Source organism: Xiphophorus hellerii, chromosome 20, assembly GCF_003331165.1.
Source record: "Xiphophorus hellerii strain 12219 chromosome 20, Xiphophorus_hellerii-4.1, whole genome shotgun sequence".
Taxonomy (NCBI): Eukaryota; Metazoa; Chordata; class Actinopteri; order Cyprinodontiformes; family Poeciliidae; genus Xiphophorus; species Xiphophorus hellerii.
The window spans coordinates 31,259,052-31,286,096 of NC_045691.1; the positions used below are offsets into that span (position 1 = coordinate 31,259,052).

A 27,045-nucleotide genomic window follows, 5' to 3' on the forward strand; every position below is an offset into this window, starting at 1 on the left:
ATTTGGTAAACAATGACTTTTAAACAAACTCCTGTTACCTTTTTTATTTTTTATGACGGTGAAAAACAAACTGATTTTGCTGACTTTTTTTCACTGTTCACTGCTGTACAAGAGTGAATTTAAAATGCAGTTTGTGTTAAGTTTACGGAGAGGTTCCCGATTCCTTGGGAAGAGTGTGAACAGAACATTTCATCCGGCTCGTCTGCCGGATGAAATGAACTGGCATTACAGCGCCGCGGTGCATTGTTCCAAGGTCGTTCCCAGGGACATCATTACGGAAATTCACATATTCATTCAGATTTAAGAGCGTCGTTTAGCAGTGCCGTACTTCTTTAAATGAAGGCGACAAACTTAAATGAGAAAAAAGTTAATCTGTATTGTCTCCCGCTGCCTCGTGCGGCAGACCTGCTCTGTGGCGATAAAAACCAAAACCGCTCGCCATCGTGATCCGATTTGTGCCGCGCTCTCGGCCTATCAGAGGACATCCGGCTCCGGCTCACTGGGAGCCGATATGGAGCGGAGTCAATCAGGGGACAGTGGAGATGGGGCCCACCGGCGGGAGGCGGCGAGCGTCGTCACGGGGACGCAACAGTGGCTGATAATTGGGCGTGGGAGTTCGTGGCAACAAAGCAACGCGGCCTTAGTAATAAGATTAATGATGTTGTGTTAGGTCTCGTTTCACTAAGGAGTGGATTATCTCTTAACAGCCCTCCTAAGGTGAAGGAAAGGACAATTACTAATACACAGATTCATCAGGCTCATTCCCTATTCGGGCTAAGATTGAAATTATGTTTCGGAGCTGGGTCAGGCCTCATTCCCACAGAAAAACAGCAATTCACTCCAGAATGACTTCGGCACTCGTTAACAAATTGCTTTTAGCTCCAGTTTTGTCCTCGGAGTGTTGTGGCGCAGCAGAGTTCAGATCGAACACCTTGAAGGTCAGAGCCGCGACCCAAACACAGGAAAAACCCATTAGAAATTATCTTTGGAGCATGTCGGAGCTAAATGCTGCAGCAGTCTTCCAGCAGGAGCATTTGGGATTAACACAGGAAGTACATCGCTGTCTGAAAAATATTCACATTTATCCTGTTATTGCTTTTGTTTGGTTTTGTTTTGGTCAAACCCTTAAAGTTTCAGATCATCAGATAACTTTTAATCTCAGAGTGAACCGGATTGAATATAAAATGCAAGTTTTATGATCATTTCATTAATAAACGAAAAACTACACCCAAACCAAAGTGGCTACGGTCCATCCTGAGAGAACAGGCCATGAGTCCAGAACACGGCCAGTCCGGGTTCCACCTGCTCCAGAAACAGTTCACAGTTCAGTGTTGCAGTCACACACAGATGAACATTCCTTTATTGTGTCTTTATGAACAGTTTGCACATTTATGACTTATTAGCAACAAGGATGACTCATCAATGACAACAGATCATTTCAGAGTTGGTATTGTTTATGAAACAAAACGTCTGAATAAATAATGAGATGTGAACAAATCGGGCCTTCCAGTGACTAAACATCCTGTGTACGTTATAAATCAATTCATCTGGCAAAAAACAGATCCTGGCTTTAGAAAATATGGATTTACAGTTCAAGCCCTGTGACTTCAATAGCATCCAAAAGGAAAACAAAAGTCTGAAACCAGTAGTAAAATGTCACTATAATACAAGAAATATAATAAAGTTCTCTAATAAAAACAGTATCGACCACCCGGAGGGAGTTCTGCCAGAAAAGACATTCTCCTGTTCGCACAAATCGGACAAGCTTTAGAAGTCTAGGCAAAGTTTTTAATTTGCAAACATTTCACTGATATGTTCTTTGTTGCCTTTTATCAGAACTGAGGCAAACCATGTGAGCAGATGTCAAAGTAACACTTTATTTTACAGCCTTTGCAGTTTATGTGTCATGTTGTACCCACAGATCTATGTCTGCAGATACAGTACCAATAAAAATGATTCATTCCCTTGGATGTTCTTCACTTTATATCGATCCATCATGATCAGCAAAGTTTGGCTTTATGGACCAAAGAGTTGACATAAAACACTTTAATGTTGAAGTAAAAATGTATTTCTACAAAATAATGACAATTAAATAAAGTATTTCACATAAAATAAGTGTTGCATGAATATTCCCCATTGACTACATGCGTATTTTTATTCAATTGTAATTATTTTTGTACTAATCGATTCTCACTTTAACATTATACAATTTTTATTTTGTAATGTTTTCGTTTTTCAAAAAAAAGACAAATTCTGTTGATTAGGATTGATTTATAAAAGCAAAATCAATCCTAACCAACAAAAAGGGAAAACATTCGAGGGGGTGAATACTTTTTAAAGGCGCTGTATTTACTTTTGGGTCATCTAAAGAGAATCAGCACTGATCCTGAATTTACTTCAGTATCAGATGGAACACCGTGTTGTTGGAAAGAAAAAAGAAGTAAAAAATAACACAAGGATTTTCGGTTGTGCTACATTCCTTCCACGAGAAAAGAAAGGAAAAAAAAAAAACATTCAAAAATATATAATTTTACCACCATTTTATATTTAGAAATCATAATTTCTGAATTTCCATTTAGCATTACAGCAAGAACGGCACCTGAAGTCAGAATGCTGACATCTGGAGGTTACCAATATGAGTCCAATAGTTTCCAGTATTGGTGACGTGGCACGTGGTCATTAGCACATCTGACATTTTATGCTTCAACAGACACACATGAAATGTTCCGTTTGTGTTTCAACACACAAAAAAAAAAAAAAAAAAAATGGAGAGGAAAACCAAAACGACTTGTGCTGCTGATGGCACTTAAGACCACAACTAAAAGCAGATCTTCTTGCCAACCTGGTTCCAGATCTGAGCTCTAACTTCTGGGACGAATGGGAAACGTTCACATCTGGTTACACAGCGGACATTCGATGACACGGCGACGAGATATTATGGTGTAAATCTGACGTGAAACATATGCAGTGTGATATTTTTTGCATGAAAGATATATAGAATAAATATTAAGAAACTGAGCAGAAATAGTGACTGTTATTTGTGACATTTCTACATTTGGAAATATATCGATTATCTGCTAGTTTGGAAGGCATTTGGATCAACGCTGATGGAAAACAAACTGAATTTGTCTTGACTTAGCAAACAGGAAATGCTCTGTCAGACATGGGCAGCCATATTGGATAGACTGGATGTCTTTGTAAAAGTCATTGTTTTGCTCAAAAGATCAATATTTATTCAGGTTTTTTTTTTAAATATATAGTATATATCAGTTTTTACAAATGTTCATAATTTACTTTAATCCTGTTATTTTAAGAGCGCTACCTTAATCACAACTTCTTATTAATTTGTTCAAATTGGCAGCTATAAAGTTAGGTACTGTGTTTGACTTAGCCAGCTATGAGCTAACAGTACAGACAAATATTTTAGATTGTCAAACAATTGTTAATAACAGACAAAGACAACTATTTTCCAACGATTTTATTTATTTCAGGAAAAATAAATGGAGTCAAATTGTGCAAAGTCAAGTTGTATATGAAACCAATTTACAGCTCGGTTGGAGTGCAGGGCCTCCTTTCCTCATTAAATCCATTTATTATTGAATTTATTTTTAAAACCTGCTTTATGTATTTAGTCATGTTATCTTTGTCTGATATTAAAATGTGTTTAATGATCTGAAAAGAGTCAAAAAAGAAACCCAGGAGAAATCTGCGTGGGCAGTAATACGTTTGGACAGCACAGGGGTAACATCTCAGACAAATCAGCAGTCCATCACAATCACGCACACGCACACACACTCTAAATGGTAAATTACATGTGTAGATTTGAGCAGCAGGAGGAAGCTGGAGTACCCGGGGAGAACCCATGCATCTACGAAGGACGACATGCAAACTCCAACAACCCAAAAAGCAAAGCCAGGATTCAAACCCAGGAGATTCTTGCTGTAAGAAAGTGGTGCTAGCAGCTGTGCCACCGTGTCGCCTCGTCACAGATTCACCTTGATGTGAAGCTTCTGTTCTTTAAGAAAGTAAAACTTTTTTTCTTTTTCCATTAAAAATGTGCTTACGTTGAATCAATTCCTGAATCAAAGGCTGCTCTAATAAGAAAATGAATCCCTTTAAGAATGGACTCCAGACAACCTGTCAAATGATGTGCTTTTCAAAACACATTGTAATGTGTGTTTATACAGTCAATATAAAATATATTAATTTATATACAAACCTTATTTTCAAAGGTTTCTTTTTTAATTCAGCAAAAAACGAATTTCTCGTTAATTTCTTTCGGCCTTTATATGCCAGACAAATCGAAAATCTAGAGTTAGCGTCATTTCCGTTTATTAACACCGTAACACTCTGAGGACAGTTAGGAGAGGCAAAGAAAGTAGCTTTATTGTTAAATAACTATGAACTAAAAAACCAAATGTTAGTGACAACCACATCCACATTACACATTACAAAGATATTCTTAGATTTAAATGTTTCATCTTTAGAAATTTGAATATGTCAACAGCAGCATGAAAACTGCTTGTTTTTATGCTCCTGTTTGTTCAGCTAAACTGTCGCAGCTGTTGAAGCAAAGAGAGTTGGATCTAAACAAAATTACACACTATCACACAAACCTGGTTTTAACTGTTTAAATATTTGATCTAAATCATTTTTAAAAAACCAAGTAGAAGTCCATATTTCTGGTATTATGGGATGGTACAGCATGGCTAACTGAATGCTACTTTGGAAACATGCTAGAGTCACAACATTGTTTTGTTTCTCGGGAGTTTTATTTCTATTGCAAAGTTTCTATGCTAACTTTGTGCTCGGCTGGCCTGCCTGCAGTCCAGATCTGAGGTAGACTGAGAATCCCTTATTCAGCAAGCTGGCCACAGATTTACCTGTGCACTGAATGTAATGTTAACACACACAACCCCCCCCGCCCCCCCAAAACAAAACAAAACAAAAAGCAGAAGCCTCTCCCAACTGTCTGAGTGTTGCTGGCTTTAGCTTTTAGATTAGCTAATTTTTTTTGTCTGGTAAATAAAAGATGTGATACATCACCTAATTCTGTAGCTAGCGCCGTGTGTTCAGTTGTGTTTCAACCAGAAAGCCTCTTGAACACGGAAAGATTGTAGAATAAAGTGCACTATAGTTGAGTTACACACATCCTCCAGGTATAGCAGCTGCAGGCCGGCCGGCCAGGAGGTTCTAGATCTCCAGCGTGGTTCGTGTTGGGAAGCAGATCTGACACCGCAGCCCTTTGTCAGAGCTAAAATCTGGGGTGAAGCTGGAGATGACGTGGCCCCTCGGTGAGCCCCGGCTCGTGTTCTTCACGTCAGCCTGGTTCTGAGCCGCTCTCTTCTAGAGTTTATTGCTGCCCTTCTACAGCGGCAACAGAACGTATCCAAACACGCGACCTGTGCTACGTCACCGCAGGGCTCAGGCTCTTCCTTGGGACTGGAAATCACACTACTCTCATATATTCACCATAAATTATTTTTTTTTAATTGTAGACAACAAACTTAAAATAATATGTCATAATTAAGGCAGTCTTTTCGTTCTTAAACAAGTGATAAATTTGTATTCAGTAGGAAGAGAAAAAGAAAAGGTAGGTCCCAAAAATGTCACGTTTCCTTGCTTCCACAGGCGATCCCTTTACATTTTGTTCTTAAATTCTCAAGTAAAAAATCTTGAAAAGTTCTTAGATAGCGTCTCGTCCCGTTTACCTGTCGTTTTTGTTTTTCAAGGCGTCCGTCTCGGCCGTACAAAAGCCTGGGCCTGTAACGCAGTCGGTAACGTCGGCTCTGGAGTTATACGTGGACCGATGGGACGCTCTTGTTGAGGACCTGCGCTCTCATTAGCTGGACGCTGGTCATGATCTTCTTCTGATGACCCATGAGTGTCACGCCGAGCCTCTGGATGTCCCTGGTGACATGAAAACTAAATCATTTTCATCATCCACACTGGCAAAAGCAGTGCTGTGAAAAGAAGCACTTCCCCTTTAAACGGGCTTCCGAACTTTCTAAGAGTGTGTGTGGTGGTCGTGTTTAGGGGTCGGACCCAAGCGCAGGCAATGAACCAGAGTGTAAGATGATGTCCAAAATGGAAACTTACAAGGAGAACAGAAAAACTGACAGAGAAGTAACAGAACTAACAGAAAAGAACAGGAGGAAAAACAAAGTTGTTGGGGAAAAATGGAGGACAAGGACTGACAGAAAAACAAAAAGCTTTGTTTTCATCACAAGGGTGCACAAACTTTGTCAATATTCTGCTAATGTAAAAAAACAAAACAAAACAAAAAAACTAACCTTGCAATTGCTGTGTTTCCAGATAATAAGAAAGGCAATTAAAATCACGTGGATATATTTTTTTACTTGATAAGTCATTAAAAACATGCAGCGCCATCATCCTCCAGCTACTTCCTGTCGTAGTCTTCTTCGTGATTTGCAACAGTGGCAACATCCGGTTGTTGATCATGTGACTTGTGTGAGAGACACACACACAAAAAAACATCTCCACTGGAGTTTTGCGATTAAAGGAATTTCAATATGGCAGACAAATCACCTCAGCCTAGAGCCAAAACCTTTTAGCAAAACATAATTCTTTTCAAAATTGGCACAAATTTATTTTCAAAATGTCAAATTGCGCAATTGTATGGTCAATGGAAACACACCTAAAGAGACCAGAAGAGCTAACCACAGATGAGTGGAAGCAGCTGGTGAAGGGAGCAGGCAGAGGCAAATGAGGAGATGATAAACAGCTGGGAAGAGGAGCAGAATGTCAGACTGACGGGAAGGTGAGAAATAAACAAAGCAAGAAGAAAAGAAAACCCAACCAGATACATACAGTAAACATAAAGACACAGTATTCTAAAGAAACTATTTTAAAGCACAAACTATGAGAATGAATGAAGTAACACAAGATATAAACTAAAAGTGTAAGAAAAAATATTGAAGAAATAATCAAAACATAAACATAAGTGAAACTACTGATCATTACAGTAGCGCTCTGCACATTCACCAGGTTGCAGTGTGAACAGCAGTGTGTTTAATAAAAGCATATTGTAAGCTAAAGAACATTGGAATTTATTGTGATTTCTTAACTTTTGTCTTATTTGATTAATGTTACTTATTTAGTCTGGGTCTACTTTGTGACTTCTGTCTTCTTAATTCTACTTAATGATCACTGGTGTGTACCAAGTTAATAACCACTTGATTATAATGTCTTTTAATTCCATTTTAGTTGGTTTGCTTAGTGCCAGTTCGCAACAGACATTTGATATTTCATAGTTTAAGGTGTGTGATAGCTCCTCGCAGTTCTGCATTATGGTGCTGTCTCACCCTTGCTTCATGCTTATGACGTGTCCCAGAGTGTGGAAGCCCCCTGCTGCAAAGTGTTCTTTATATCGGCCCATCTTTATGGTGTCCAGCCACTCGTCTACGGAGTTACAGCTGCTGAAGTCGGGGATGGCTCTGGCCATTAACGGAGGACTGCTTAAACTGCAGCAAAGAGAAAAAGAAAAGGCTCTGGTTATGGGATGGAGATGAAATTGGACAAAAAAAATCTTAGATGAAGCAAGAGACTGAAGCTGGGGAGCAAACAGTGAGACAGAGTCAACAGGAGTTAGAACGACAGAGAGGTTAGTGTCTGTGGTTGGAAGAGAGCTGCCTCGGACACATCGAGGCTGTTTTCACACCCGACAGTCCGGTTGACTCGGTTCCATTTGGGACTTTTCAGCTGCTTCGGTTCACATCCACACTGCACTGTGTCAAACAAACCGAAACCTTTGAAAAAAAAACTGTTTGGTGTGAGATTTTAATGGGTGGAGGACTTCTCTTTGTCTTTGGTATTTCTCCTGCAAGTGTGAGACTTGCAAGTTTGTTCTGGTTGTATTTACCCAGAATGCCCTGTGGTGTAGTTGCTTCCTGCTTTTGGAGCGGTTTCACGTTCGCTTGGCATGAAACTGGTTCAGTTCAAATGCGTTTGAACTGAACCACTTCAGCTGAACCCAGAGCTAGATTAGTAGGACCAGAGTTCACTTTTCTGGTCTGCATCAGCCTTTGATTGTGCCTTCACATCTCCTCAAACAAAACACAAGTTCTAGGCAGACGGACTGGAGTTTGATTAAAGCGGACAAAACAGAGATGGTATGAAAGCACCCAAAAGAATCCTTCCACTTTGTTCTTTCTCAAGCCTGGATTATATCTTCTGCTGCTGCACGATGCTCACACACCAATAACTCTTTAGGACTCAGCATCTACACTTAATGGTCTCAAGAAAGTTCCAGTTTCAGACATGTCCTCTCAAACATGCCACCAGATTTACTGAGGATCAACGTCAATACCACAGGATGGATTGTAGTTAATACACAGAGAATTTATCACAAAAATGCTGAGGAAAAACCTCTGTAACTTTATCCAACTGCACCCACATTTGACAGCAGACAATGAATTCTGAATTTACTCTGCCTCTCTCAGTAGGACACCTAGTAAGTAGCCTTACAGTCTGTCGGCACATATTGTCCTGAAAATCCTCTTCTCTGGAGGTGGTGCCTTTGCTCTGACTGGCATCTTAATCTCCTAATCACTTAAACCAATATTTAATGAAATGCTCAGTTTCCTTCTGATCAAATTAAGTTGGGCGTGTTACACAGCAGAGCCACGTCGCATCACCGCACACAGAGATTCAGCGAGCCTCCCGCCTACCTGCAGAGAGTGTCCATGGACTTCAGGTTCTCTGGGTTGCGGATTAGCTTGTCAAGAACGGTGACTATCTGGCAAAAGCGCGGCCTCTCGTTGCGATCTTTCTGCCAGCAGTCCAGCATGAGTGTGTGCAGGGCAGCGGGGCAGCCCATCGGCGCAGGCAGCCGGTAGCCCTCCTCCACAGACTTAATGACCTGCAAATGTTCAGCAAAAGCCACGCGTCACTGGCGCAAACAGAGGGAAGAACTCTCTTAGCAAAGGTCCGATCCGGCTGACAACGCTCACGTCTCTGTTGGTGAGGTTCCAGTACGGCCGCTCTCCGTATGACATCACTTCCCACATGACCACGCCGTAGCTCCACACGTCGCTGGAGGAGGAGAACTTCCTGTAGGCTATGGCCTCTGGAGCCGTCCAGCGGATTGGGATTTTTCCGCCCTATTGGTCAGTCCGTTCAAACAGAATCCAACAGCGTTATATATGTTGCTCCTCTGTAGTTGAGCAGTTTCTCCAAAAAATACATTGATTATCGCTGGAAGTAATCTTTAAAGTTATCTTACCAAGTGATTCATCATGAGGTATACTTTTTTTTTTTTTTTTACAATTTATTTACTCTTGAATTTTATTTTATTTATTTTTTGACAACAATTATATTCAGGGCAGCAAACTTAAAGTCGCAGTATGATACTTGTATAAAGCATATGATCTTTACATATTTGTGTCAGGAGAGCATAATATGAGACAGATAATCTGCAAAAAGATTGATCGAAATGCATTGCTCACGGTGGAAATCAACCAATCAGAGCCGGGAGGAGGGTGTTAGCGCTGTCAATCATCCTCATGAACACGCTGCCAAATGCGCGAATGGCAGAGAAACAACTTACCGTTACAGAAAAAAAGCTTTTATATGTCGTTATTGGTGGCTGTGCTAACTAGACTTAGCATTCACAACAGGCTAGGTATCATAGAAGAGGAAGAGGATGTGATGGGGGAGGTGAGCGAATGATTGACAACCCTAAGCCCCTCCTCCTGGCTATGATTGGTTGCTTCTTGTTAGCACTAGGAGCACAGGGGAAAAGTCAGAGGAGCTTGATTTTTTTCACAGATTATCTGACTCATGCCATACTGTCACAACATAGTGACAGTTTCAACAAATATGTAAAAATATTTTTTTTTCATAAATGTTACATAAAGACACAACGAGGGGAGACTAATGAAGAGGCTGGAAAAATTATTTACATCCCTTGAACCTTTCCACATTTTGACATAAACCACAGGCTTGAATGTATTTTATTGATATTTTTGTGTTTGTCCAAAACTAGTAGCTCGTAATTGTGAAGTGAAAATTTTTTCACTTCACAATTTTTTTCTTTCAATCTTATTTTTTTGATATTTTTTCCCCTTTCCTTTTATGTGGAAAAATGTTTTTTTTGTTTAGATGGGTCATAGGTTTATGGGGTGGGGATTGCTCAGGGTTGCGTGGGTAGTGGTGACGGAAAGATACAAATATGGTCGTTTGTGGTTACATTAAACTATTACGGTGTAATTTACTTAAGCGCTGCAATTTATTTTGCTCCCCTTTGAAGAAAGGTGCGTCGTCTTGCTTCTCTTTAATGTGGAAAACCAAACAAAAGTGCTAAACACGAAGGTGTAAAGGCGACACATCTTAACTTTATACCTCTGCCTGACTCCGTTGCTGCCTTTATCTCCAGAAAATGTGGCGCTTTGGTAAAAGTTTCCTAATCTCCTGGCAGTAATGGGAACTCTATTAATCTCCAAGTATTATCGAGCATTAATTGGAGGTGTGCTGTAATGACGCTGTGCTTTCTCCACTATCTATCATGCTCTGCGATCCCTCTCCTATCAGGACAACGCTGAGCTGCTGCTCGTAATCCCTCTGCATTCTGTAATATGATTGCTGTGCTTAGACAGACTGGGACAAACAAACGCGTTATTTTCATCTGTGCGCTGTTAAGTGATAGAATCGGATTTTGAAAGCTTTTTACTTTTTTCACTTGAAACTCAATACTTTAGTTCTCAATGGGCTGCAGGATTAATACGGAGCTACTCCCGAGTGAAGCGCCTCCACAACCAAGACAATTTTTACTTTGCTCCCACTTTCATATGACTTGATTGAATTTGATTGTATTGCTTCTGTAAAAGTGTATTTGAACCGAACTTTACTTTGTCTTTGTCTTACTTTCTAGGCCAAACGTCAAACTATGAGTTCATTTTTTCTTTTAACAGTGTGAAATGTGTGTGTGTGTGTTCATGTGTGATCGCCCGCTCCTGTTGTCATTAAGTTTTCTGTCATTTTTAAGTAGATTTAATTAACTTTAATTTTCTTCCAAATTACAATGGCTACACTTTGAAGGATTCCCTGCTGTTTCCTCCTTCGCCTGTCTCAGACTGTCTTCATCAACTTGTTTTAAAATGTGACTTTCAAAGAATATCCTGTGCATGTCATAGTTATTATGTTTAAAGAATATAATTAAGATCGAATGTTTAAAAACAAAAAATGTACTAAATGAAAGAAGACTAAAGTTAACTCAAACCTACGTAGATGTTTCGCTGTCGAATGTTTTATTATACTTCTCCACAAACAGCAGCTAAATACAGAAAATGCCCCCTAGAAATAACTAGTCCGCCATCGTTTTGACGCCCCCTCTAGCGCAGCGCCCCCTGGCTGTGTCCCTTGGTCTTTATAGATCTTTCGCAAAAATATCCAACAAAATACATTTAAGTTTGTGGTTGTAGCATAAGAACGTGTGGCAACATTCAACGGGTGTGATTACTTCAGCTAACCACTATAAAATAAACACTGATCATTTAAAATGCCTTATCAAACAAATGAAAATCAACATCAGTATCAAATATTTTGCCATCGAAATATTTTTCCATTTGCGAACGAACTAGAGAAATCCTGATTGGAATGAAAATCAGACAAGTTTTTCCATTAAGCCAACAATGGGAAAAAGTTACTCTAAGCAACTTAACACATCATCTGGCCGAACGAGGTAATCTAATTTCTAACATGTTGGTAAATTAAGTCTTTAATGCTTTAACACTGCATTAATAATCAGTTCTTATCTACGTCTTGTCTCTTTTGAGGCCAGGCAATTCATTTGAAAGAATCTCTGAATGTGTGTGAGTGTGTGTTGTTGCGTCAATGCTTGCCTCAATGTGAAAACTCACACTGGTGGTGTATGCAGCGTCGGGGTCGTCCTCCAGGACTCTGGACAGGCCAAAGTCAGAAACCTTACACACCAGGTTGCTGTTGACCAGGATGTTGCGGGCGGCCAGGTCCCGGTGGATGTAGCCCAGGTTGGACAGGTAGGTCATACCTGCTGCGACGCCGCGCAGCAACCCGACCAGCTGGATGATGGTGAACTGGCCGTCGTGTCTCTACGAGAAAGGCGAGGACAGGAGATGGTTATGGTGCTGCGAAATCGCCTCCGTACCACTAAAGGCTTGATTAGGTTTTGTTTTTCTCTCATACTTGGGTGTTTCAGATCATCAAAAAAATAAGTAAATACATAAATAAGAAATAAGAATAAGAATCTGAGCAAAAAATAGTTTTCAAATTTCATTTATTAAAAAACTTATCCAGTACAGACTGGTGAAGACCAGCTCCTGGTTTTACGCTTTGCTGTGTCCAGAGAGTCTGGAGCCTCGGTTGCTTCCTGCCTGGAGGTGTGAACTCTGTTTACGTTTCAAATTTTTCCCAATTTATAATTTTTAGCTGTGATGTTTGTAATGCACCAGTTTGACGCTATAAATCTTAGCTCAAACTGTCTTTGCTGTAAGCAGCTGTGAAGAAAGAAGTGCTGATCTGAACGAGGTGCCTGTTGATGTTAATTTAATCATTTGAAACGTGACCAACTCGGACCGAACAACTTCCTTCACTTCCTCCCCTGGAAGTGAAGCAATGGCAACTGAATAGCCACTGGTAAAACTACAGGCAGACTGCAATTCTAAAACAGCAGAAAATCTACGTCATTGTTCACAACTTCTCCTGTTTCCTGATTGGCCAGGTAGAAATTCAACCAGAGAAATCCACTTCAATTGGAGAAAGTTGAGTCTGCGCTGTAAGGGAGATTAGAATTGAGGGGGAAAGCACAGGAAAGCATCGGTAAGGCTTGGACCAATGTAAAAACTGGAACTTTCTTCACCTTAAAACATAAAATAATGATAATAAATCACATATTTGAAGTTTCATTTATCAGCCTCAATGATGCCTCTTTGCTGCCTGATTTGTAGAATAAGGAAATCACTAAGAAAAAAAAGAAAACCTTCGAGATCTCACAAAACAGCGAATAATGCCTCAACCTCAAGAAATTCAAGACCAGATAAGAAACAAAGTCATTCTTTAAAAGGTTACAAAACCGCTAATGGTATGCTGGGACTCCAGCATACCACAGCGACGGTCATTAACCACACAAGACTAAAACAGAGACGTCAGGTGAAGTTTCCAAACAGCGGTCAACCTGCTTAAAGAATTCGTGGAGTGTACCTACGACTCATTCAGAACCTGACAGAAGAACACAGAGCAAAACGCATACCTAATTGGTTTCAGGTGTTGATTCCACAATAAGAGACTGAATCTGCTCCTTCAGCAACTGGACAACTTGACATTTATACCAATTAATCAATCAATTAAATAAATCAGAAAATCCTAAAGGAAACTATCTAGCCATCACCTTAACCTAAAGTGCACTTGGGGTGAGCGGCACGATGGTGAATGGTTCACGTGTTCAAGTTTTTCATTTCAGTAGGATTGAGATGATGCAATTTCTGCTCAAAAACTAACACATAACACTTTCCCTTAATAAAGGAAATCAATATCTGAAAAGAGCTTTTTCTATTGACTCAAGTCATCTTTGTCAGATATTAAAATGTGTTAGATGATCTGAAACATTTAGTGTGACAACAAAAAAGGAAAAAAAAAAAAAAAAAACAGAAGGCCTGTGAGGGGGTAGATACTTTCTGCCTGGAGCCTTCAGGGGCATGTTAGGGGAAAGAAAAAAAAGAATGAATGTGATGATACTGAAAATGAGGCAAGTAGATTTTAATCAAGATAGAGAACACACTAAAGATAAGGCAATAAAGCAGTAATGTCATAAGCTTTAAAGTTTTAATCTAAAGCATTTTCATAGAAGCAAAGACTGAAGCAGATAGAAATTGTAAATGTAACCTGTAAATGAACCTAGTAGAAACAATGGATCAAGACTCAGAAAGAAATGGCTCTAGTCTTGTCAGAGAACCAACTCTTCAGTGGAGTTAGTTTCTGCACTTCATGTTTTCTGCTCCCATCTAATGATGATTGTTTGTGCCATACCAGAGGCATAAAACTCTTAAACCTCCAAATTTCTCCATTTTACTCAAATGTGTGGTCCACGCTAGTTTACAATCTCTACTGTACATCTTGTTTATTGCAGCCAAAACATAACAACAGCATCTGATGAAATCATGCTTAGCATAGCCTGGTCAATTCTCTCAAAACTATTAGGAGGAATCACGCACCCTAGATTGTATTTTCTTTGGGGGACGACATTTGAAAAGTTTGCTCAAAATTCTGCTTTTTTTTCTCAGTTGGATGGAAACATTCCCACTGGGTTATGATTTAATTGTAACTGGTCACTGGAACAAATGAACAGTCTTAAGAGGAGAAGAAAAGATTTACATGTAGAGAAATCCTACATAAAAACAGAGCTGGAGAATAAACGCAGAAAACATTGTTTTCAAGAAGATGATTATAACAGCTGATTATAAATGAATACCAACCCTCAGGAAGGCATCCAGAGAGCCGTTCTCCATGTACTCTGTGATGATCATCACCGGTTTACCTGGACATACACACAGAAATATTCAGCCTTCACATCCAAAGCTTGTAACGTTTATTAGCACAAAATATAAAAAGCAGGGATGCACTTTTCACTACTTCTTCACTTACGATACCAAATCCATCGGGCGATAACTAACAGCTGAATTCACTCCTTTTTGAACTCAGACATAAATGTACTGAATTATAAAGTTATCTGCTGACTGCACCACTACAGCACATTTAAACACACCAACAGCTTCACAGATTTGATCGAACACGTAAAAACAACTTTCATTTGTTCAGCCAGTGCATTTAGGAGAAGAACAGCCAATGGGAATAAATATTAAAGAAACTGAAATTGACTAGCAACAGGTTGACTATCTTGGTCAAACATGTAAAAGTAAACCGAAACAAACCTTTCAACTGGTTCAGAAAGTGAAATTAGGGATTCTAAATATAATATAACATAAATAATAAAGCATGACATTGCTCAGAGCACAAAACACAAAATTACACTAAATAGATATGACCTTATGGATCGGGAACATTGTCACGATTCTTTATCTAGAATTTTGTTTTCAACAGTCGTAAAATTGCAGCTCTCCTTCTGCCAACAATCGCCCTAAGACTCCATCCCAACCGCAAGGATGGAGTCCTCTCTTGCCCGCTGTCCTGTTGCTATGGATACCTGACCTCAGGAAATTGGCAATATTGCTTAAGAGTAACTTAAAGTAGATAACAAAACATTTTTTAAAAGGCTTTCCAAAAATTTTATTTTCTTTCACTTCCATAAATTGTGTTGAGTCTTGGCTTTACTCCATATAGCGTCACATTGATTGAAGAGCGTGGCCCTTTATTTTTTTCATTTACTAAACGCTATCGTGTACGGTACATGGGAAGGTGAATTGGGAGCGTTAATTTCTAATGACCGGGTCTTTTGCTGCTTTTCAAATGAAGGGCTGATATTTGTCTAACTTCTCTGCCACACAATGTTTTTTTTATTACATGACTCGTGGTAATTGTTGCACTAGATCATAGTTTAGGGATTAGAGAATTGACCCCTATTCTGTGCATTCAGAGTCTTTTCAAGCTGTTTTGACAGACATGTTTTCCTTTTCCTTCCACTTTGCAATTATCCACTACTTTGTGTTATCCCAATGAAATTTAATACAACAACTTATGGTTTAAATCCGACAAACTGCAAGAGGATTTAAGAGGTAAGACTACCTGTTTGGCACACTAAGCATCTTTTTTGTGCAGCACCTCCTGGCTAATATATTGACAAATGGATGGAGTGTTTTGGCGTCAGCGTACTGTGAGTTACCACCCCTTCCAGTCGGATAACGTTTGGATGATCAAACTGGGCCATGATGGATGCTTCAGCTAGGAAGTCCCTCTTCTGTTTCTCAGTGTATCCCGCCTTCAGCGTCTTCAGCGCCACAGGAATGTCTCGTTTCCCAGGAAGCCTCATCCGTCCGTAACACACCTCTCCGAATTCTCCTGAAATCATGACAAAGCGACAGCGTAGTATTTTTCAAATACTCCGGGAAATTTTTCCGTTTCAATAAGTGAAACTCTTGGAAAAAATAAACATTAGTTTCTAAGAACATACAAATGTGAGAATTGTGAAGAGTTTGGATGAAGACGTGCTGGTACTGGTGAGCTGGATGTCAAAAAGACTCCACAAAACCAGCACACTAAGTGTTAAAATTATAGTCTGCAGCTAAAAAATACGCAGTACCTTGTAACTAGGTTCATATTATGAAATCTGGACTTTAAACATCTCCCAATGTACTGAATATGGACTCTAATAAGATTGTACCGATTGCAGTTTTCTGGCCGATCGTTGATTACCAATTTTCAAAATGCCTGCCAATTCTGATTTTGTCCGATACAAATATTTTTTTGTCTGAAATGTGGATAAATACAGCAATAAAGCCCCTGAGTTGGCAACAGTGGGGCGACTGTTGTTAACTGCAAACATGCAGACATGACCTGGTGGGCAGGGCTAACAGCTAAACCTCTCAGGGTAGAGCAGAAGAGGACAGGGGCTGATCTTGGACCTTTGCAAAGGTAGATAAGATCAGGGGAAAAGATCAGCTTCACATGTAAGTATCGGCCGATCACCAATCTCCCAAAATTAAAGAAATCGGCACCGATAAATCAGTGCATGCCCAGCTTTACCCTCACCCATTCTACAGCCGGTTTTATGAATGAGACTGTCAATTAATTTGCTTTCTAAGGTAAGAGACAGAGATAGACTTCAAACCTGAGTTTCACATAGCAAATACAGGAGCTAAGTATAACTTGCTTCTTATCTTGCAGTCAGGAGAGCTCTGATTTCCACGTTGTGTGTCTGTGTGTAGCTACAGCAGTCATATTGTGGAGCTGACACAGTGTTAGTATTCCCTGCCTGGCTGCTGAGCTGTGACTGACGGCTCCACGCAACGCTCTGATTCCACTCTGCCATCCTCCTCTCTGCTGCACCCTGCAGCCTTTTACACCGGCCAATGATTTTAAGTTAGCCTACTCAATGAGTCTTACTCTGTGTGTGTGTGCCTCCGTGTTTGTCTCTGGGTGTGTGTGCGAGCCCATGTTTTTGTTTTTTTTTCACCTGAGCCGATAATTTTCTCAATCTTGATCCTGGAAGCTTCAATTTCTCTGGCAAATTCGTGGACCGCCTGGCAGGGGTCCTCGTACGTGTGCGGGTCGATATAGAACCTCGCGTCGGGGAATGACACTAAGATAAACAACATTAGCATTTGGTCACATAGCGGAGGACGGGAGCGGCTTCACATCTGAGCCCGAGTCGCTGGAGCGCACCGGGAAAGCCTGATGAAAGGACCGGCAGAGAGACAGAAGGAGAGAACACAAACAGACAGGGGAGGAGGAGAGTGGCCTCCTGCAAGCACAGGCTGATGAAAGCTGTTTGCTCTGAGGATTTCATTTATTATATGTGGATGAAAATGCAATCCCTTTAAAGGGGCAGTATTATGTAAAATCGACTTTTTTTTGCTTTACATCATGTTATAATGTTATTCCCTCATCAAAAACATACCTGAAGTGTTGCCTTCATTCTTTCATGCATGTTTGAGAAATCCTTTAATATCCATGGCAACCACTCACTGTGCAAAATCCCTGATTGGACCTAGCTCCGCCTTTGAGGCGCAGCTCCTCCTCAGAGATGCAGTTTCCAAACTTCTGCTTCACAGAGCAGCTCAGATCCTTCAGACTAGCCCAGCAGTAATTAGCAAACACCTGGTGGATCTGCACATCTGTTGAGCTCAATATAAGAGCTACTTCTTAGTGAAACACAGGTAAAAATATTGTTAAAGAGCTAATAATGGAGCCGTGTTGTGATGATTTCCTAGGGACGGAGTTTCAGAAAGAGCAGGAGTTTTTAAAGCAACAGAGGGCCAATTTCAAAGTGTTAAATTAGGAAGTCAAAAATTTTTAAAGTCATATTTATTTGACCTATGCAACTGAAGTTAACATAGTTACTTGATTGTGCTATAAAATGATTATATGCCTGGAAAACACAATACTGCCCCTTTAAGAAATGTGTTGTAATTTGTTACTAGTGACAACTGAGGAATGTAGTAAACATACCATGACCATTCTGGTAATGCATCTTTTCCTCATCGGAGTCCTGGAACGCTTTGCTGTAGCCACAGTGTCTATACACACACACACACACACACACACACGCGCACACCCACACACATACGCACACACATAGAGGCACACACAGAAACATACAGAGCGATGAATACAGGACAGCACAGCTACATTTCAAGTATCACAAAAATACATAATACAAAATCCAAACTGCTGTCCAAAATTCTCAATGTTTACCAACATCTTGTCTCATATCAACCCAGTTTTCTGTACCGGCTTGTTTTATGAGCTGGATGTAACAGTTACACCCCTAGTAAGGATTGTTAGTATTTAAAACTGCAGTATGAAACTTTTATTTAAAAAAAAGAAATATATATATATATATATATATATATATATATATATATATATATATATATATATATATATATATATATATTACATAATAGTGGGACCTGTCAATATGTCGTGATAGTTTGATATGATCCCTGAAAAAAAAAAGAAAATTAAGATCCTCTGCCTTCTCCCAGTACTAAATAGAAACAACCAATCAGAGCAAGGAGGCGGGTCTTAGCGTGGCGGTGCATCACCACATGCAGCTCTCTTTCTGTCTTTCTGTCATGAATGCTAAGACTAGTTAGCATGGCCACCAATGATGGTGGATAAACAGTTTTTCTGTAATGCCATTGGCACATTTAGCAGCAAGTACATGATTTGATTGACGGCACTAAGCCCCTCCTTCTCTGATTGCTTGTTTTTGGTTGGGAGCAGTGCATTTCTTCAGATAGCAAGAGCAGCTCATAGAGGTGGAGGAGATGGATCTTTTCACAGATTACGTGTCTCGCAACCTGCTGTCACGACATGGTGGCAGTTTCAACACATCTAATTTTTTTTATAGATGCTACATACTGCACCTCTGAAGAAAAAAAGCTTGTATGAATTATTTACTAAAAAGAATAATAATAAAAAAAAGACAGGAGAACTTGTTCACTCAAACACATTCAGAGGTTGCCAGCAGATGCGTTGTTTCTACACATGTCCTCATTTACATGTACGGCACTTAGATGCATAAAGCTTCAGGTCCTGTTCTTGTCCTGTTGTTTCTGTCTTTTTGAACATTAAGGAACATTTTAAATACGCAAGGAACCTTTGGAAAAACTGTGTAAAACTGTTAGAACATAAAACCTCCTTGATGATGACTTGCTTTAATTTATTTGCAGTTATGAACTGAGAGCTCGCAGCCTGCTGTTGGCAGTCTGAGGGAGCTTTTCGTAAATTCATGGACCAGTAGTCCATTTTCCTTCACGCCAGCATAAGTGACGCAGTTATTCATTGATCCCTTTGACTGGCAGCATGTGTTGCATCTGCTAAACTGGACCATTCTGAAAACTGTGCCTTAGTTTGAATAACATCCTTATGTCCTCTGAGTTATAGTAGATTTCTTTCCTCTAACAAAGTTAATTTAATAAACGTCATATGCATAAAACTGTGAACCAATTCAGGTAATTAAATGTAATTATTTGCTACAAATCTACTAAGTTGTAAGAGGGAGACATTAGAGTAAAAAGGAGAAGGAGGAGGAGGCTGATGGCGGGCGTGGAAACACTGGAAGGTAGTAATTAAATTCTCAATGAGTTGGGAAATTAGTTGTGTGAGAAGAAAGAAATGGATAGATTTTGAACCTCTTTCATCCTTTACAACTTATTAAGTCCAGCTCCATGAAAGCGGCAGTAAAAGTGTCTGCCGTTGATTATCAGGGGTGTAACAGTGCATCTAGATCATCAGACAAGATTAAACCCAACACTGGATTCACGGCACAGGACCAGCCACAAAACATTTTTGGGGAAAAACTGAGAATAATCCTTTTGATTTCTCACAAAATTTGACATCACAAATCGTGCAAAGAACATATGCAACATACTATAGTCCAGATGTTTCTGTATGTGGGTTTTTATGCTCGTCAAATTATTTTGCCCCTTCCACAAGGTTTCTACAGGCAGAAGACTTCATGAATCTCAATCTGAAATCACAAACTGTGTATCAAAGAATCTTTAGTCCAGTTTGGATTTGATCAGTCTAAGCATTCATAATTTTGAACTAGAGACAATCAAATGCACCACAGACTGATTAAAAAGTTTGATCTTTAGTTTTCTTGAAACCCCAAAGCCGATGCTCACCTTAGACTTTAATGGCAGTATTGTCACAGTGCATTCAATCAGTTTGTCACTTTTGTTAGCTTTTTTTCCTCATCTTCTCTGTCAATTTTTGGTATTATTTTTGTCGCAATTCCAAATCTGTATTGGCTGGATTTAGAATCTATAGACACAATGTAATGAAGTTACAATGTTGTTCTTTAAATTTTCATAATTAATTATTTGTACTCTTTAAGTTTCATTGAGTCTGGTTTGGTCCAGTGACCTAATGTCACCTCAACACCTTGTTTCCTTTTTCACAGTCTTCATTTGTTGAGGAAAAATAAGATTAATTAATAGAAAAAAATATTTTTTAATCTGAATTTCCAATGCAGAAGTTCAATGTCATCTGTAAATAAAAGCCACAACAATTTTTTTCTAGTTATGTGTTTTTTTTTTGTTCTTTTAACGGAGTTGCTAGGGAGAAAAAACATAGTGACAAAGTTGCTAAGTTGGCAACAGTGAGGCCTAAGTTGCAGTTGTTAGTTATGGAAACCAATAAACACAAAAGGGAAAACTCAAAAGTTACTTTCCTACTTTTTGAACGTAGAGAGTGTGTCAAGCTGAAAGGACACACCTTATCTTTTTATAGTAGAAACTTCCATCAGATTAAGTCACATTGTGATAGCAACGGAACGATGGTCCACAAGACAAAAGCTACGTTCACACAACAGGTAAATGCAACCCATATCAGGCATTGGCAGTCTGAACGACCCAATTCCAATCTTCTCACTCCCCGTCCCCCTCCAAAAAAAATCTGACCTGTGCCACTTCTATAGTGGTACCTAAATCAGATATGTATCCGATTGTTTGCAAGGAGCCTGCAGTCCGAACGGTCAGGTCGCATTTAATCCAACTTTTATGCTCTCGGTGCGAGACGTGTCATAATTCTGCAGCAGAAGAAGTCAGACGCAGGAAATCCAGATGCAAACAATGGCTGAAAATTAGAATGACGAAAGAAGTCTGTGTCAGTGAAGCGCATCACATCACAGCCTCACCACTGTTGGCTCCGACTACACATCCAGACAGACTTCTCTACAGAAGCAGCAGTCAATGCTCCACTAAAAGCTGCTGCTATTAGTTGTGATTTCTTTTTATCAGCTTCCTTCGTCTTGTTATGATCGTGTGGTGATGCTGTCGTCTCCCACTGCTCAACGACTGTAAATTTGATCAATAGAAAGGTGGTGTCCATTATTTCTGCACTCCTGTGTCATGTCTATGTTGCCAGTCTTAAACTGTTCACACAGAAGCCAGATTGCAGCCGCATTTAATTAGTAGTATGAACAACTACTTTGTACGTAAAACAAGGCAAAGCAAGGAGCAGGAAATTTGGAATAGAGCAGAAAGACCTGCTGTGTCAACGTAGCCACACTCAAACTATATTAAGAACCTGAGTGTTTAAATAACACCAGATCTTCTACGTTCCTACTTAAAGATTGTCATTTCAATTTTCCTTTCCTCAGTTTTACAGCATCTCTCATTTTACTCGCAGCCAATGATTCCTGTGGTAAAACAAGGCGTCATTTACAAAGTGCACACAGAACATTCGATCAAACACACGAAGAGAGACAGTAGCATAAGAAAGTGTTCCACACACAGCAGCGACGGGTAGTGTGGTAAAGTGTAGCCTTGCCGTTTCCTGCAGATGATGATGGCCAGGAAGGCGACCAGGCCGGACACCAGGGCCATGGAGATCCAGATGATGGTCATAGTGTTGTAACGCAAAGGAGCTGCAGAGACACAGACCGCCGGCGATTAGCTGAGGAGAGGCTGCAACGGTCGACAGGTTACTGTTTACGCTGACGCTGGTGAAGACAGGTAGGTGTTTGAGTTTAATAAGAGTCTCAGAACTTTCTAATTACCTTGTGTTTGACTTTGAATGTTTGTCAGCAGCATTATGATTGCTCGCTGTTCTCCCTGGTAATTAAGTCTGTACTTAGAACTCATAAACTGCAACACGGTTAAAGAGAAGAAAATACAAACTAAACAAGCAGATGGAACCAAGAAGATTACAGTTTGTTTATGGCAAAATATAAACAGAAGCAGAAAAAAAAGAAGAACATTCTTTAAATCCGAGTGGACCTGGCTTGTCATCGATTCTCAAATACATCTTGGTTATTCTAATGCATAATCATTCCTAGATCTAAACCGGTCCATTGTAGTGCTGGCTGTTACTGCAGCCAGTTGGAAGATCAGGTTTTCTGACAGCTTTTCTTGTCTTCATCCACCTTCCTTTAGTTGGTGTTTCCAGGGTTACGTACTGTACAGTGTAGTTTTGCAGTTGTTCTTTACTCTTTCTGATTTTGGATGCCTGATTGAACAGTGTGATGTTCAAGTTTGGGATATTGCTTTATAACCTAACTCTGCTTTAAACTTTCTCCCCTAACCTGTCTGGTCTGCCCCTTGGTCTTCATGAGGATGTCAGTTCATTAATGTTCTTTATCTTTAATTACTCAAAACAGCTTCTGTGGTCTGTCCGTCCATCCATCCATTTTCTAACAGCCTTGTCCCTAATGGGGTCAGGAGGTGCTGGTGCCAATCTCCAGCTAACGTTCCAGGCGAGAGGCAGGTTGCCAGTCTGTCGCAGGGCAACACAGGCACACACACACACACACACACACACACACCCCCCCACACACACACACACCCACACACACACACACTCAGACCTAGGGAGAATTTAGAGAGACCAATTAACCTGACAGTCATGTTTTTGGACTGTGGGAGGAAGCCGGAGAACCCGGCATGCACTCAGCTTCTGTGGTCTATACCATAAAATTCCAACAAAATAAATTGATGTTTGCTAGCTCAAAAGAGACCATGCAGAACAACAGTCCTGTTTCTGCTCTCTGAACTAACTAAAACTGTTATTCCAGGCAGTAATGGGGCTACTTAGCATTTTATTCATGATCTATGGTGCTTATTGATTGGACAGCATGTTGCCTCCTCGGCTCGCTGATGGCCTGTTGGCTTCAGAGACAGAAAATGAGAATGAATCAGTATTAAAGGACGATAAGCTGGGAGTCCCATCATGCAGGAGTTGGAGTTTTACAGACCGACAGTCTGCCACATCTCATATTATGGAAATTGGTTATTTTAACAAAATAAAAATAAATAATAACACTTTGTAGTAGAGTTATGTTGTTCTCTCTCAGATGGAGTCCCCCATTAAAGCAATAAATAAAAAGAATAAGAAAACAACTCAGTGTTGAGGAGCTGAGTTGAAAGGAGAAACCACTGTTGTTTAGACAGCAGGGCCGGCCCGAGTCTTTTTGAGGCCCTAAGCAGGGGCCCCCTATACCAACATGTCAACACCAGATGCTTTATCATTCCTAAGCTACTCTATCTGTACATATCCACCATTATTAGCATCATTTGTAATTAGCTTACATCATACCAGTGTTATTATTGCTGTTGATTTTTACCTTACAGGAGCTACAAACTAAAAGATTATGAAGAGATTAACCATTATTTGTGTAACAATTATAAAAAAAAATACAGAAATTGCTTTTCCATGTGCAATAGCATTTAATTTGTACTATTCAATGTTATTTTACATATATATACATTTATTTATTTATTTTGAACATACCGTATTTTCCGTACTATAAGGAGCACCACATTATAAGGCGCACCTTCAATGAGTGGCCTATTTTAAAACTTTTTTCATATATAAGGCGCACCGCATTATAAGGCGCATAGAATAGACGCTACAGTAGAGGCTGGGGTTACGTTATGCATCCATTAGATGGAGCTGCGCTAAAGGGAATGTCAACAAAATAGTCAGATAGGTCAGTCAAACTTTATTAATAGATTACAAACCAGCGTTCTGAAAACTCCGTTCATTCCCAAAGTGAATAAACAGCTGCTTTATTATTTTCCCCGAGGTAAAGTCAGTGACGTGGTATTTTCGTGACACAGTTTATCTTTTAACAACAGCAAGGTGTAACATATAGTGGAGGGGAACTTTTCCTCGATTCAATAAACAGGTAAAAAACAGTCTGATACTGTTACGGTAAATCAAACGTTAGTGCAATCACAATATATATCCACTTCCGCACCATTGATTCGTTCATGTTAAATTTTCTCGCTGCTGCTCTGTTCCCGTGTTCTACTGCGTGACTGATCGCCTTGAGCTTAAACTCTGCATCGTAAGCGTGTCTCTTAATAGGAGCCATTTTGGGGTCTTTACACAGAACCCAGCGTGCACCGCGCACTTCTTCTTCTACGGGGGAAAATGAAGTCAGCGGCTGCTTACCGTAGTTGCGAGACCTGTTGTGGCTCAATATTGGTCCATATATAAGGCGCACTGTCGGTTTTTGAGAAAATTGAAGGGTTTTAGGTGCGCCTTATAGTGCGGAAAATACGGTACATAGAAAAGCAAGAAAGAAGAAAAAAAACAATTAAAATTAAAAGAAATGATCATGCCCAATTGACATGCAATGTAATATCACATATAAATTTATGTAATATAAATTTAGTAAGGGGCACCAAGTTAGGGTGCGCCCTAACTTGGTGCTGTTAGGGGACACCCTGGTGGTCCTAAGCAGTCGATTAACTTGTATATACCTTGGGCCGGCCCTGATTGACACAGTCACCAAAACCCAAACATCTTGTTCATAATTTAAGTCAAAATTCCACATCTGTCCAGAGATTTTATTCAATTTCAGCTCATTTTTAGAGTATAGCTCCAAAAGATAACAATAAATTTAAGGTAGTGGTAGAAATATATATCTTACTGCACTGTTTTCCCCCCATACTCATGATGACCTGAAAACTGTCTACATCAAACTCTAACGTGTTTTTTCAGACTGCATAGGGACACTGAATTTTAAAGAAAGTCAAGAATGGCTCCCAAGTGGCAGGGCAGTCGAGCGGCTGCGTCCAGCAGCTGAGTTCTGGTCACCTGCTTTTCCAGTCTGGATCTCGACGTTCTGGCTGAAGCGTCCGCAGCCTGCTGACGTTCTGGCCCGAACCTGGAAGATGTACTTTGTCCCCGGCTTCAGCCCCGACACAAGAGCACTGGTGTTTCTAGTTTTTAGGGTGGAGTAACTCTGCTCTTCATTGTCCTGTCAGACAAACATAGAAAAATAAACTCAAGGTTCCAGAAATTTGGCTTGACTGTCACTATTTTGAACATACTACACGTTCTATTTGAAACCGGAAGATAGTTGAGACTTTCAGTGATAAGTTAGAGGACTAAAAGTTTGCTCTTAAGTGTTACATTTTGGAACTAAAAAGTACAGCGATGAATCAAAATAACCCTACCACAGGTTTCCTTTTAGATATTGTAACCATAAATACAATGTCCTTCTTTTCTCAGAAGGTTCACTCTTGTACTCTTAGTTTGCTCTCTGGTAGATGATCATTGTTAAAGGAAGCAAAATGTTCAACAAAACCAAAACCAAAAAGTATAATGACACTCCATTAGAAAATAAACAATTAGAAAAGAATCCACAATAAATTCTTGTGTACAAATCAGATTTTTTTTTTTATCACTTCCGTAATATTTTGTATAATGATTACAACCTGGAAAAGTAATCTAAAGTATATTAAAACGAATCCTTAAGAGCCCAGAAATGCCAGTGATAAACGTCTATTCAGTTCACTTCTATAGAGAAGACTCTTAATACGATCTGGATTAAAAATCCGGTAAATTATTCCTGTCACTGCTATCCTCACTTTGTAGACGCAGAGCGGGTTAAACAGTTACAAGAGGTGCTAGTGAGCTCCAAAATGAATGACTCATGCGTCTTTAGCAGGGATTTTGTCTTCATCGTGCTCAGCTAATGAGGAGCAGCAACGGACCACCGCCCTCCACATGACTCTGATTTGTTCTGTGAAGTTCTGGAGAAACCTTGAGAATACACACTGCTGACTGGTCCACTTAAAATCCTCACACACACGCACACGCACACACACAACAGTGTCAGCCTCTGGGTGAAGATTAAGACGCAGAGCAAGAGACAAGCTAATCCTTCAGCCCTCCCCACACCAACCTGCTTGTTTGGCTATGAGACAGCAGGCTCCCAGGCTGCTCCTTCTGCAATTAGATGATTCCTATCGCCGCACGCACAAACACCCCGACACACACACACGCTCGCAGCAATTAGCTGATTGTGAGGTTTATGTGCCCAACAGCCGCTCGCTGTCACTGTCACTTCTGCTAAGTTGAAATCCACACTGCTTCGTCCTCCCTGTTCCTCTGCCTTTCGACCCCCATTTCCTTTCAATTAGCAGATCTGCCACCCGGATCCTTCTCCTGGACTAGCTTGTCTGCTCCCTATCCGACTGCCACGGCTTGGATCTCCACTCAGATCCGACTCTGGGCCTTCCAGCACCATGAGGTTACAGGTTTCAAGCTGGGGTATGTAGCTTTAATAAAACCTTTTTTTTTTTTTTACATATTTATTGAAACTGTCAATATGTCATGACAGTATGGTGTGAGACATAATCTATTAAAACACTGAGCTGGGCCTTCTCCCTGAGCTCCCAATGCTAACTAGAAACAACCAATGAGAGCAAGGAGGAAGGTCTTAGTGCTGTCAGTCGCCTCTCTGTCTCTACCGGCTGTACTGAAGGTTTTCTTCCAGGATTCCTGTGTATTGAGCTCCATCCCACTTTCCAGAATCTCCCAGGATGATGCAGCCACCACCATGCTTCTCCAAGAGGATCAGCTGTGTTCTGGGTGATGTTCAGAGATACACATGACGTTTCTCATGTTGTT

The 27,045-nt window shown here is 40.1% G+C and overlaps 1 protein-coding gene across 4 annotated transcripts in view; it reads right to left on the bottom strand.

Moving 5' to 3' along the window:
• Positions 1–1,329: 1,329 nt before the first annotated feature.
• The window catches only part of epha8 (eph receptor A8), a 135,242-nt gene continuing 109,526 nt past the window's right edge, over positions 1,330–27,045 (bottom strand). The window contains exons 10-20 of one of the 4 annotated variants that reach the window (XM_032549677.1): positions 25,225–25,387; positions 21,952–22,048; positions 18,118–18,185; positions 17,123–17,248; positions 15,823–16,008; positions 14,469–14,530; positions 11,880–12,089; positions 8,973–9,122; positions 8,691–8,881; positions 7,326–7,484; positions 1,330–5,910 (exon numbers count right to left, since the gene is read on the bottom strand). In XM_032549677.1, coding sequence (XP_032405568.1) covers positions 5,796–5,910; positions 7,326–7,484; positions 8,691–8,881; positions 8,973–9,122; positions 11,880–12,089; positions 14,469–14,530; positions 15,823–16,008; positions 17,123–17,248; positions 18,118–18,185; positions 21,952–22,048; positions 25,225–25,387 — 1,527 coding nt within the window. In that variant the 3' untranslated portion in view covers positions 1,330–5,795. Of the gene's footprint in view, positions 5,911–7,325; positions 7,485–8,690; positions 8,882–8,972; positions 9,123–11,861; positions 12,090–14,468; positions 14,531–15,822; positions 16,009–17,122; positions 17,249–18,117; positions 18,186–21,915; positions 22,049–25,224; positions 25,388–27,045 lie in introns of all 4 variants that reach the window. The other 3 variants (XM_032549675.1, XM_032549676.1, XM_032549674.1) reach the window with 3 other exon arrangements.